General features: G+C 46.5%; 1 protein-coding gene across 1 annotated transcript; it reads left to right on the top strand.

The window, feature by feature from the left end:
• Positions 1-7,322: 7,322 nt before the first annotated feature.
• Positions 7,323-11,745, top strand: LOC137040740 (zinc finger protein 444-like). The gene is made up of 2 exons (XM_067416515.1): positions 7,323-8,204; positions 11,515-11,745. Exons 1-2 carry the CDS (start codon positions 7,323-7,325, stop codon positions 11,515-11,517), a joined length of 885 nt encoding a protein of 294 aa, XP_067272616.1. The 3' UTR covers positions 11,518-11,745.
• Positions 11,746-12,680: the final 935 nt, after the last annotated feature.

Below are 12,680 nucleotides of genomic sequence, written 5' to 3'. Positions count from 1 at the left end.
AGAAGAGACACCGCTGCCACTCCAGTCAACTGAGAACAAGAAAATGAGGCGACAATTCACACAGGTTTGGACTTGGACAATAGAAGATTGGAAAAACGTTGCTTGGTATGACAAGTCTTGTTTTTTGCTGCAACATTCAGATGGTAGGTTCTGACAACATGAAGTAAGCAACATGAATGTATGGATCCTGCCTTGTATCAATGCTTCAGGAGGCTGATGGTGATGTAATGGTGTGAGGGATATTTTCTTGACACACTTTGAGCCTCTTAGTACTAACCGAGCAGTGTTTAAATGCCACAAACTAATTATTGTTGCTGAGCATATCCATCCCTTTATGACCACAATGTATCATCTTCTGACGGCTACTTCCAGCAGGATAACACACTGTGTCACTAGTCTCAAACTGGTTTCTGGAACACAAGTTCACTAAACTCAAAGGATCTCCACAGTCACCAGATCTGAATCCAATAGAGCAGCTTTGGGATGTGGTGGAACAGGAGATTTGCATCATGGATGTGCAGCAACTGTGTGATGATGCTATCATGTCAAGATGGACCAAAACCTCTCCAAATTCCAAAAGAGGGATGTTTTCAGCACCTTAATGAATCTATGCAATGAAGTATTAAGGCATTTCTGGAGGCAAAAGAGGAACCAGTACTCAGTACTAGCAAGGTGTAACTAATAAAGTGGCCTGTGTGGGTATAAGGATTTTTTCCCTGCAAAGTAGGATTATTTTTTTCTCAAGGTTTATGAAGATGTGCAATAAATATTGGCACATTTAGCTAATTATAAACACTCTTAGCACTGTCTTGAGGCAACAATGTGCTTTGCTGGTAAAGCCAAATATTGAGCTTCAGCACAGAGAGAATTCTGTTCTCATTCTGGCAGCTGGCAGAGTATAACCACAGTTGGATCATCCGATTACTCTGATGATAAGTCTGCCATTGACTGTCTATAGGCCCTTTTACACTGCCTTGAATTGTTGGTGTAAAGTGGGAGATGGCACAGATATATCATGCTCGGCCTGCTGGAGTGACTTTTGTAATGAGCGTGCAGAATGTGGACTATGTATGCGATGGGAGTAAAAGAAAAGTTTTGTTGCAACCTTTTTACATTAGTGTATAAAATCAAGTTTTTGTTCATGCTTGCAAATTAATGAAATGATTACATCTAATTCACTAATAAGCCTTTTAATTAATGATCTACTCCATTGCAGGCATGGATTCACAATTATTTTTACTGCACTACTACAGTTTTTTTTAATTGAATGTAGAAATAAAATTAAATAATTATAGCAATCCATCAGAATAATTGGAAAATGAAAAACTCTGACTCATAACCTGTTAGTTAGTTGAAATTAAAGTCTAAATATCACTAAAGCACAGACTTTTTCTATGATTCTAATCAGTCCATCTTATTTCACAAAAATACTGCTGTTTATTCAAGTGTCTTTTTTCCACTTTAAGTATAGGATTCACAGAAAACGGTGATAATAGTGTAGATACAAAACTAAATATACTAAAAACATTTTGACAACAAAGTAACTAAAGGGGGCGAGTCTTTACGAATGGGTCAGTTAGGACATTTTGGTAGCTTTTTTTAAACGTGCCTTGAAAAAAAAAACTTTACTAGTTTGTGTCTTAAAGGTGTCATGAACTGGCTTTTAAGTCGAGAGAGATAACAGCACAGATCAAGAACGGAATATTATGAGACTGATCGGCCTGCCGGGCTTTGCGAACCTTAGCCCGTATCTGAGTCCAGCATGCTAAAGGTATGTTCTGTTAGACACGTACACATAAGCAAAATGATCTATAACAATGCAATACTATCACATATAAAAACACGTTTTACTCACATCATTGCACCATTCCTGTCGGATCCAAATTCAGCATCGACCGGAGATTTGTTTAGGAACGATCCCACAGTGAACTGAAGTGAACATGTCTTCCCCACGTGAGCTGGAACTTCATTAAAAATAAAGTTCAACCACTCATTCGGATCAGAATATTATATTATCAATATTAGGATCAGAAGGAAGCTTATGCAGTGACTGTTCTTTCACAACCAGGAATAGCTCAATATCTTGCTATCTTCCTCGGCATGTTTATTGTAGTTGGCTAGCTAGCACGAGCTGATCACCTCCATGAGTCGGCGGGCGGGGCTACGGGATTAGACTGCTGTATAAGCGGTGTTTCGTAGCGCTATGATGTAAGAATGAACCACAGGATCGTTTGCTGGGCCTGGTGTCTATAAAAGCTTTTCTTTGACTAACAAGGAAGTTTTCAGCTCTGAAACTTACAGGATATTCTTATATTACCATCAAAAGCTCAAGGGAAAGTTGATTTCTCAATTCATCACCACTTTAAGACAAATTGATGACACTGACATATTTGAAGATCAATCAGTTCAAGTTGCTTTCAGTTAAAACAGCTCAAACTTGCATTTTAGTCTGAGACTAGCTTAAGCCTTGTCTGTGAAACTGGGGGTTAGTTTATGTAATTTTATATGATTTTTATATATGTTAATGTAGCAGATGTAGGTCAGTAAGAGCTGTAAACCTCACTCCCCTGATCTCAAGAGGCACGCTAGTGGCTGACGCAAGTGGGTATGGTCTTTAGCATCCTTGTTAGTACATCCGCCTCCCACACCAGAGACCCTAGTTCGAATCCTGCTCTGAGTGGGTCAAGTATGACTGGTTACATTTAAGCATGTGACTATTTGGTTATGTTCAGAATAAAATACTAGCGTTTTGCACAGTGTGCAAGCAGAATAGTGCTAGTTAAACAGAATATATTATGCAATGCTAAATATTTTGGTTGTTGTCACATGACCTCATTATGTACATTACGTAAAACATTTCTTAGTCCGATTAAATAAATCAAAAATTTGAAACGGAATAAAGTGCAATGCATTGTGGGATATGGTAGCCAAGTCTGCATGCTATGTTATTGGTAGTATTGTCCAAGTACTGTACAGTATGCATGGAGGAAATGTGCATCCAATGCACAGTACACGTACTATATTCTACAGAATTAGTTATAGTATTATGCTAGTTTATTTGTCCTTGTTACTGATTGGGAACCTTGAACACACACTTAAACATTTGAAGGAAAATACACATGTAGTCTGTGGATGTATGCTTAGCTTACTGAGCTTGTGGCTAAAGCGGGTGGTTTTCTAGTGTACATGAGTCAGGTACGAAATGAAGCTCTGCCGCAGGCTAAGCTGTCACTCAGACCTGAGGTTAAAATAGAAAGATCTCCTACCCAAGGCAAGGACAACAGCGAGAGGATTCGATGTGTTATGTCATGCCTCCCAGACGGAGAATTATGGCAATGTTATTTAAAAAGTAAATATGATTCATTTAGAGACCTTCAACCATTGTTGTACATGCTGAACAAGAGGCTGTGCTGACTATTTAACGATTTAATACAAACCAGTGCTCTCTTGCAAAGATTTACATTGGTAGCTAGTTTACACCAAAACACTATTGTTATTTGCTAGTATCACTAATTAATTAATACAATATCACCTTTAAACCATAGTAATTATAGTAAACTAAGACAATTTTGTTACTTGAAGTAAAATAAAACTATAATCTTTTTTTATTTATTTTTTTATTTCAGCTAGTTGCCAATAAAGCCAATCATCTTCATGTACTAAAAAAACCCTAAAACTGAAATAAAAATTTGGTCACACTATTTAGTAGGTTAAGTTTATGTATGGAATAAGGGATGTAGAATATGGCCATTGGGGTTATGCAGCCCCATACGCGACAAACTGTAATGCACTGTGTTTTCTGACACCTTTTTTATCAGAAACAGCATTAACTTCTTGAGCAATTTGAGCTACAGTAGCTCGTCTGTTTGATCGGACTACACGGGCCAGCCTTGCATCAATGCATCAATGAGCCTTGTCGCCGGTTCACCACTGTTCCTTGCTTGGACCACTTTTGATAGATACTGACCACTGCAGACCGGGAGCACCCCACAAGAGCTGCAGTTTTTGAGATGCACTAACCCAGTCATCTATTTGTCCCTTGTCAAACTCGCTCAAGTACTTAAGCTTGCCCATTTTTCCTGCTTCTAACACATCAACTTTGAGAACAAAATGTTCACTTGCTGTCTAATATAGCCCAGCCACTAAAAGTTGCTTTTATGAAGAGATGATCAGTTATTCACTTTACCTGTCATAATGTTATGCTTGATCGGTGTTCATTCACCTAATGGATTATTAGGAACACCATACTAATACTGTGTTTGACCCCCTTTCGCCCTTCAGAATTGCTTTAATTATACATGGCATTAATTCAACAAGGTGCTAAAAGCATTCTTTAGAAATGTTGGCCCATATTGATAGGATAGCATCTTGCAGTTGATGGAGATTTGTGGGATGCACATCCAGGGCACGAAGCTCCCGCTTCACCACATCCCAAATATGTATAGATGTATAGATCCCATGAGATCTGGTGACTGTCGGGGCCATTTTAGTACAGTGAACTCATTATCATGTTCAAAAAAACAATTTGAAATGATTTGAGCTTTGTGACATGGTGCATTATCCTGCTGGAAGTAGCCATCAGAGGATGGGTACATGGTGGTCATAAAGAGATGGACATGGTCAGAAACAATGCTCAGGTAGGCCGTGGCATTTAAATGATGCCCAATTGGCACTAAGGGGCCAAAAGTGTGCCAAGAAAACATCCCCACACCATTACACCACCACCACAGTGGTAACAATTCTGTTTATGCCAAATTCTGACTCTACCATCTGAATGTCTCAACAGAAATCGAGACTCATCAGACCAGGCAACATTTTTCCAGTGTTCAACTTACCAATATTGGTGAGCTTGTGCAAATTGTAGCCATTTTTTCCTCTTTGTAGCGGAGATGAGTGGTAACCGATGGGGTATTCTGCTGTTGTAGCCCATCCGTCTCAAGGTTGTTGTGGCTTCACAAATTCTTTGCTGCATACCTTAGTTGTAACGAGTGGTTATTTCAGTCAAAGTTGCTCTTCTATCAGCTTGAATCAGTTGGCCCATTCTCCTCTGACCTCTAGCATTAACAAGGCATTTTCGCCCAGAGGACTGCCGAATACTGGATGTTTTTCCCTTTTCACACAATTCTTTGTAAACCCTAGTAATGGTTGTGTGTGAAAATCCCAGTAACTGAGCAGAATGTGAAATACTCAGACTGGCCCATCTGGCACCAACAACCATGCCATGCTCAAAATTGCTTAAATCACCTTTCTTTCCCATTCTTCTTTCTGACATTCAGTTTGGAGTTCAGGCGATTGTCTGGACCAGGACCACACCCCTAAATGCATTGAAGCAACTGCCATCTGATTGGTTGATTAGATAATTGCATTAATGAGAAATTGAACAGGTGTTCCTAATAATTCTTTAGGTGAGTATATATAGCTGTGGTTACTTTTGCTGTTAGTCTCTCAAAAGCCAAAAGTGTATACCAGTTTATATATCCTCCATAAAACCCATTATGACAAAAGGAAGAGTGTGACTTTATAGATACAGTTTTCTTTTAGGAACACTTTAATACTTCAGACAATTTTGTGAGAAACTGCTCCGAATGTGTCGCATCACAAAAAGCAAGAAATTCATAGGTTATGCACAAAGCAAGGGAAATATACACAAGAGGATGGACGGTTGCAGAGAGGCAAGGTTGGATCCACACTCCAGTGTGCTTGAATGAGCATGTAGGCCATGCACGGCTGCTGATGCGTCGCTCACCCCCAGGAGCGAGAGGGGGGAGTTCGTACACACGAGTCAAACAAGCCTTCCTGCATTCATGTGACATCCTCTGCCCCAGAGAAAGATAATGCTGGTTCCACAGTAAATAAAGTCATATTCAAGAAGACAGGTTCGTTTTTGTAGGATTAATGGTTCATTATTTCGGAAATAATTTTAGTCTGGGTAATTTTGTCATGCATGAAATGAAACAAGTTATATAATGGGCCAATTTGCGTGTTTTCGACCAATGGCAAATGAGCAGGACTTTAAGGTAACAGAAATTACACATTTGACCTTTAAATTGACTGCTGCAGAAGGTCAAAGAAAAATGAATCTAAACACGATATGTGTGAAAGAAAATGTTATGGAGGCGAAATCTTATCCATCAATCAGGCGTCGCAATGTTAAGGACTGTTTCTTCAACGCTGGATTAACATACATCAGAAAGGCCAATTACCCTCAATATCTTAAGCCTAAGACGAGAGGCCTGAGGTGGTTTCGAATACGGAGGGACGTGGGTCTAATTATACAGTATGATCCCTCTCACTTGTCGGTGAAGAATGGCTTCCTGCAAAATCAAAACCTGTGAGGGAGTCGTGGATCAATCCGAGCTTTGGATTAAGAGTTCACTGATAGCCCCCTGTCGAGATCAGGTTTAGAGAAGTAGGCTCTTACGGTTCTCGTTTTAATCGTCTCCTTTATGCAATCATCCTACTTTTATTTGCGAGCCTGTGATGGTCTTCAAATGAGCTTATCCAACGCCTCAGACAAGCTAGCCCCTTTCCTCTGTTGATATGATTAACCCTGTAGCCACAAGGAAGGTGGAGGTGTGAAATTATCTTTAAATAAAAGTGCAAGAGCTTGCGCCTACTGTAAGTTTTGCTTTATGTTAATCGTTGCTGTAATTTTCTGTATGAATTATTGTGGCAAGGGGGGCGTGGTTCAGCGAGGTCTGCAGCGGGAGAGAGGGCCGCGGGACGAGCGGTAAGTGAGTGGGTTGGACGCAGATTAATAACACCTGTCTCTTGTTCTAGTAATGAGCGCGGAGACGGGATAAAACACCAGCGGAACCAGAGACCAGAGAGAGAGAAAGTCAGGACGGTTGTTGCCAAACCCATACAGAGACTGAGTTGCCGGAAGCCGGAAGTGCCGACCCGGAAGTGATCGCTATTGTTTTGAGTCTGAGAGAAGCCACACTATTGAGTGTGTTTGACTATTGAGTTACTAAATAAAAGAGCAACAACCGTCTAGCCGACCCCCGTGTCCTCTTCCTTCCTCCCATTCACGAACTTTGCTACACTGGTGCCGAAACCCGGGAAGGAAGTAGGACAGTGCCGCCGCCATGACAACGCCCTCCGCCACGCCATTTGCGGATGTCATCAACTCCCTCGCGGTCCTCCACCAAGAACACCACCAGGCGTTGCTGGACCTCCGGACCGAACAGGAGCGCCGCTTCGAGGCGATCGTCCAAGGCCAGCAAGAGGACCGCGAGCGGTTCCGGAGCTGGATGGACCGGGAGGTCCGCGCCGAGGCCGCCGCACGGGCCAGCGCACCGGGTCACGTGCCCCTCCAGAAGATGGGGCCGGAAGACGACCCGGAGGCCTTCGTCGATCTATTCCAGAAAGCCGCGGAGGCCTGCGGGTGGCCCCGGGCACAGTGGCCGGTGCGCCTCATCCCCCTGCTATCTGGAGAAGCCCAGGCGGCCGCGCAACATCTACCGATCGCGAACCTCCTGGACTACGATGATCTAAAGAAGGCCATCCTTCAGCGGGTCGGCCGGACCCCGGAACAACATCGTCAGCGTTTTCGGTCCCTGGAGTGCGGTGAGTCCGGTCGACCCTTCGCGTTGGCCCAACAGCTCCGGGACGAGTGCCGCAGATGGCTTCTGGCCGGCGGCAGCGACGTGGACCATGTTGTCGATCTGGTGGTGCTGGAGCAGTTTATCACTCGGCTCCCCAGGAAGACCGCCGAGTGGGTCCAGTGCCACCGGCCCACGTCGCTGGAGACGGCCATCAACTTGGCGGAGGACCACCTGGTGGCGTGCCCGGGGGTCGGCGAACCCCCACTAACTTCTCCCTCTCTCTCTCCCCCCTCTCTCTCTCTCTCTCGACCTATCCCTCTCCCCAGGTCCCGCCCTCCAGGCCCTCCTCGCGTCCCCCCCAGAGGCCGGGGTGGGATGGGCCTTGGACCGTCCGGGAGTTCGCGGGTCCCGCCCAGGGGGGCGGGGCCGCTGGGGGCTGGTAGTGACAATGGCTCTGGTTCCGCCCCCTTTCCGCGCTCATCCTCCAACCCACTCCCCGCCGCCGGGGCGGCGGGTAGGCCTGGGCTGGCCTGCTGGCGGTGCGGCGATCCGGATCATTTTGTGGACCGATGTCCGATGATGGACATCGGAACAATGATCCGGATCCCGGACGTCCAGCGGACCACCCCCGATCAAGCAGGAGAGTACCAAATTCCTGTGAGTATCAAGGGGGGTACATATCAGGCCTTGGTGGATTCAGGATGTAACCAAACCTCGATCCATCAAAGCCTGATGCAGCCTGGGGCATTGGATACAAGCCGCGTGGTTAAGGTGCGGTGTGTGCACGGGATGTGGTGGAATATCCGGTTGTCCCGGTCACGATACAATTTCGGGGGAAAAAGCATAGTGTAGAGGTGGCGGTTAGTCCACACCTCCGGCATCCGCTAATTCTGGGGACAAATTGGCCCGCCTTTTCGGCGTTATTGGGGTCGTTATGCGCGGATGCCGCTTGGGAGAAAAAGGCTCGGAGGGGGGCGGCGCGAGTGCAGCTTGGGGAGACTGAGACGGGACCCTTGAGGACAGCTTCAGCGGAACCGAGCGGGGTCGAGAGACTGATTCTCTCGGACCGCGATGACTTTCCGCTGGAGCAGTCACAAGATGAGACCCTCAAAAATGCCTTCCAACAGGTCCGATCGATTGACGGTCAGTCTCTCCAACCTGCCTTGCCTGTCTCGTATCCATATTTTGCCATAATTAAGGATCGGTTGTATCGAGTGACCCAAGACACTCAGACAAAGCTAGATACAACCCAGCTGTTAGTACCAAAGAGCCGCCGGGAAATGCTTTTCCAGGCGGCTCATTCTAACCCAATGGCGGGCCACCTGGGACAGGCGGCCACGCTGAATCGTTTAATGACCCGATTTTTTTGGCCAGGCATTCATGACAATGTGCGCAGGTGGTGCGCGTCTTGTCCGGAATGTCAGTTGGTGAATCCACTGGCCGCCCCAAAAGCGCCATTGCGCCCCCTTCCATTAATGCAGGTCCCCTTCGAGAGAATTGCGATGGACCTCATCGGGCCATTAGAGCGATCCGCACGCGGACATCGTTTTGCGCTAGTTATCGTGGACTACGCAACACGATATCCGGAAGCAGTGGCTCTCCGCAACATCTCGGCGAAGAGTGTTGCGGACGCACTGTTTCGTTTAATCTCCCGGATGGGGATTCCGAAGGAAATCCTCACTGATCAAGGCACGGCGTTTATGTCACGCACGTTAAGCGAATTGTACGGATTATTGGGCATTAAATCCATTCGAACCAGCGTCTATCACCCACAAACAGACGGCTTGGTCGAACGATTTAATCGCACTCTTAAATCCATGATCCGTAAATTCGTACAGGAAGACGCCAAAAATTGGGATCGGTGGTTAGAACCCCTCTTATTTGCTGTGCGCGAGGTCCCGCAAGCCTCCACGGGGTTTTCCCCCTTCGAGCTTCTCTACGGTCGGCAGCCACGGGGGGTGCTGGACGTCCTACGAGAAACTTGGGAGGAGGGGCCTTCGTTGGCCAAAAACGAAATTCAGTACGTCATGGACTTGCGAACAAAACTCCACACATTGGGGCGGCTATCTAGGGAGAATTTGTTGCAAGCCCAGGACCGCCAGAGCCGGTCATATAACAGGGGTACTAAACTACGCAAATTCACACCGGGAGAGAAAGTGCTCGTTCTACTCCCAACGTCGAGCTCAAAATTAATGTCAAAGTGGCAGGGGCCGTTTGAGGTCGCACGGCAGATAGGAGAGCTCGATTATGAAGTGATACGATCCGATAGGAACGGGGCACGTCAAATATACCACCTCAATCTGCTAAAAAAATGGAATGAGGTGCAATCAGTGTTGTTGGCAACGGTGATCGGGGGAGAGGATGATCTCGGGCCAGAGGCGAGCATTAAAGCGCAATCAGTCGCGTTGGCCCCTGGGGGAGATCACCTCTCACCGTTACAACTCGCTGATTTATCGAAATTGCAGGCGGAATTCGCTGACGTGTTCTCGCCCCTACCGGGACGTACCGACTTGATTCAGCACCATATCGAGACCGAGCCGGGCGTGGTAGTTCGCAGCCGGCCGTATCGCTTGCCTGAACACAAGAAAAAGGTAGTTCAGGACGAATTAGGCGCAATGCTCGACATGGGAGTAATCGAGGAGTCCAACAGTGACTGGGCGAGCCCGATCGTTTTGGTCCCCAAGACAGACGGCTCGGTCAGGTTCTGTGTGGACTACCGCAAGGTGAACGCTGTGTCGAAATTCGACGCGTATCCAATGCCGCGGGTTGACGAGTTGCTTGATCGGTTAGGCACGGCTCGATTTTATTCGACACTGGACTTAACAAAGGGCTATTGGCAGATCCCCTTGTCTCCATTGTCCAAAGAAAAAACAGCTTTCACCACGCCGTTTGGATTACACCAATTTGTCACGCTTCCTTTCGGCTTGTTCGGGGCGCCCGCAACCTTCCAGCGACTCATGGATAGGATTTTGCGTCCCCATGCTGCATATGCTGCTGCGTACCTGGATGACATAGTGATTTATAGTCACGATTGGCAGCGGCATATGCAGCATGTGAGGGCGGTCCTGAGGTCGCTGAGGAGGGCGGGGCTCACGGCCAATCCGAAGAAGTGTGCGATTGGGCGGGTGGAGGTAAGGTATCTGGGCTTCCACTTGGGTCATGGGCAGGTGCGTCCCCAAATTGATAAGACTGCCGCAATTGCAACCTGTCCGAGGCCCAAGACCAAAAAGGAGGTAAGACAGTTCTTGGGGCTGGCGGGATATTATAGACGGTTTATACCAAAGTATTCGGACCTCACCAGCCCTTTGACTGATCTTACTAGAAAGGGGCTACCAGATACGGTCCAGTGGACGGAGCCGTGTCAACAGGCTTTTACCCAAGTGAAGGCTGCTCTATGTGGCGGGCCGCTCTTACACTCCCCTGACTTTTCTCTCCCTTTCTTGTTGCAGACTGACGCGTCGGACAGGGGGCTGGGCGCAGTCCTGGCCCAGGAGGTGGAGGGGGGAGAGCGGCCGGTGCTGTACATTAGCCGTAAGCTCTCCAAGAGGGAAGCTAAGTACAGCACCATAGAAAAGGAGTGTTTGGCCATCAGATGGGCCGTTCTCACTCTCCGCTATTACCTCCTGGGGCGGGAGTTCACTCTCTGTTCAGACCACGCTCCTCTCCAGTGGCTCCACCGCATGAAGGATACCAACGCGCGGATCACCCGTTGGTATCTGGCTCTTCAGCCGTTTAAGTTCAAGGTGGTCCACAGGCCGGGTGCTCAGATGGCTGTGGCCGATTTCCTCTCCAGAAATGGGGGGGGGGGGGCTGCAGGCCGGACGGCTCCCCGGCCTGAGTCGGGCGGTGGGGGTATGTGGCAAGGGGGGCGTGGTTCAGCGAGGTCTGCAGCGGGAGAGAGGGCCGCGGGACGAGCGGTAAGTGAGTGGGTTGGACGCAGATTAATAACACCTGTCTCTTGTTCTAGTAATGAGCGCGGAGACGGGATAAAACACCAGCGGAACCAGAGACCAGAGAGAGAGAAAGTCAGGACGGTTGTTGCCAAACCCATACAGAGACTGAGTTGCCGGAAGCCGGAAGTGCCGACCCGGAAGTGATCGCTATTGTTTTGAGTCTGAGAGAAGCCACACTATTGAGTGTGTTTGACTATTGAGTTACTAAATAAAAGAGCAACAACCGTCTAGCCGACCCCCGTGTCCTCTTCCTTCCTCCCATTCACGAACTTTGCTACAATTATTTATTGTTCGTTTGCTCCCATTTTTTAGCACTTTCCACAAATGTGGTACACTTTGGTGTAATTACTTTTTAAAAAGTTTTAGATTTTAAACCATTTTTTAACATAAAATTATCCTAGCATTATTCCATCAGTTACTACAAGTTAAAAAATTCCATCCCTCACTTCCAAGCTAAATTTGCAACCCTGTTACCTGCAACCGTGTTACTGTTCTGCCATATTTTTTTTTAATAAGTACGTTTATTTTTTATGTTTATTTAATGTTTATCTTTACAAAATTGCACAATACCAAATCAGGCTTTTTAACCATTCAAAATATGTGTTACATGACAGAAGGGACAGAGACAAGGAATACAGGTTAGTGATGTTTATTGAACAACGGAAGTGCAGGTGAGTGATCTTGAAGTTCGTGGGAGTCTTATGAAGATGACTGAGTGACACAGTCTTTGTACTTGCAGGTGCAGCTGGCTGGAGACAGAACTGGATCGAAGGAGACTTGAGTATCACACAAGACGAGGGAACACGGTGGAGACTTGGAGGAACACAGGAGACCGGTAAGTAGGTATAGGAAGTCCTTGATGTAAGCATGAAGGTAAACTTCTATTTGCTGATGAGACCGTACAGTGACTGAATGCCTGAGAGTGTCTTTTGTGCTGTGGGTGATTGCTGTACTGATGAGTTGCAGGTGTTCATCAGTACCCTGCTGAAGGAGTGTGCTGTGATTGGGTGACGGTGTCTGTGGCAATGTTTTAAATTGTGGTAACAGGGTTGCAAAAACTCATATAAAATGAATAGAAAAAATATATAAAACAACACATAGAATATTTAGTGTGGATTATTTTGAGATTTAAAAGCATACAATACCTGTATCTTCCCCTAAAAGCCAGAGTCTTTGCCTG

This window comes from Pseudorasbora parva, chromosome 14 (assembly GCF_024679245.1).
Source record: "Pseudorasbora parva isolate DD20220531a chromosome 14, ASM2467924v1, whole genome shotgun sequence".
In the NCBI taxonomy this organism is placed as follows: domain Eukaryota; kingdom Metazoa; phylum Chordata; class Actinopteri; order Cypriniformes; family Gobionidae; genus Pseudorasbora; species Pseudorasbora parva.
Note: the sequence above shows the minus strand (reverse complement) of the source record. Positions and strands in the feature narration are given on the sequence as shown.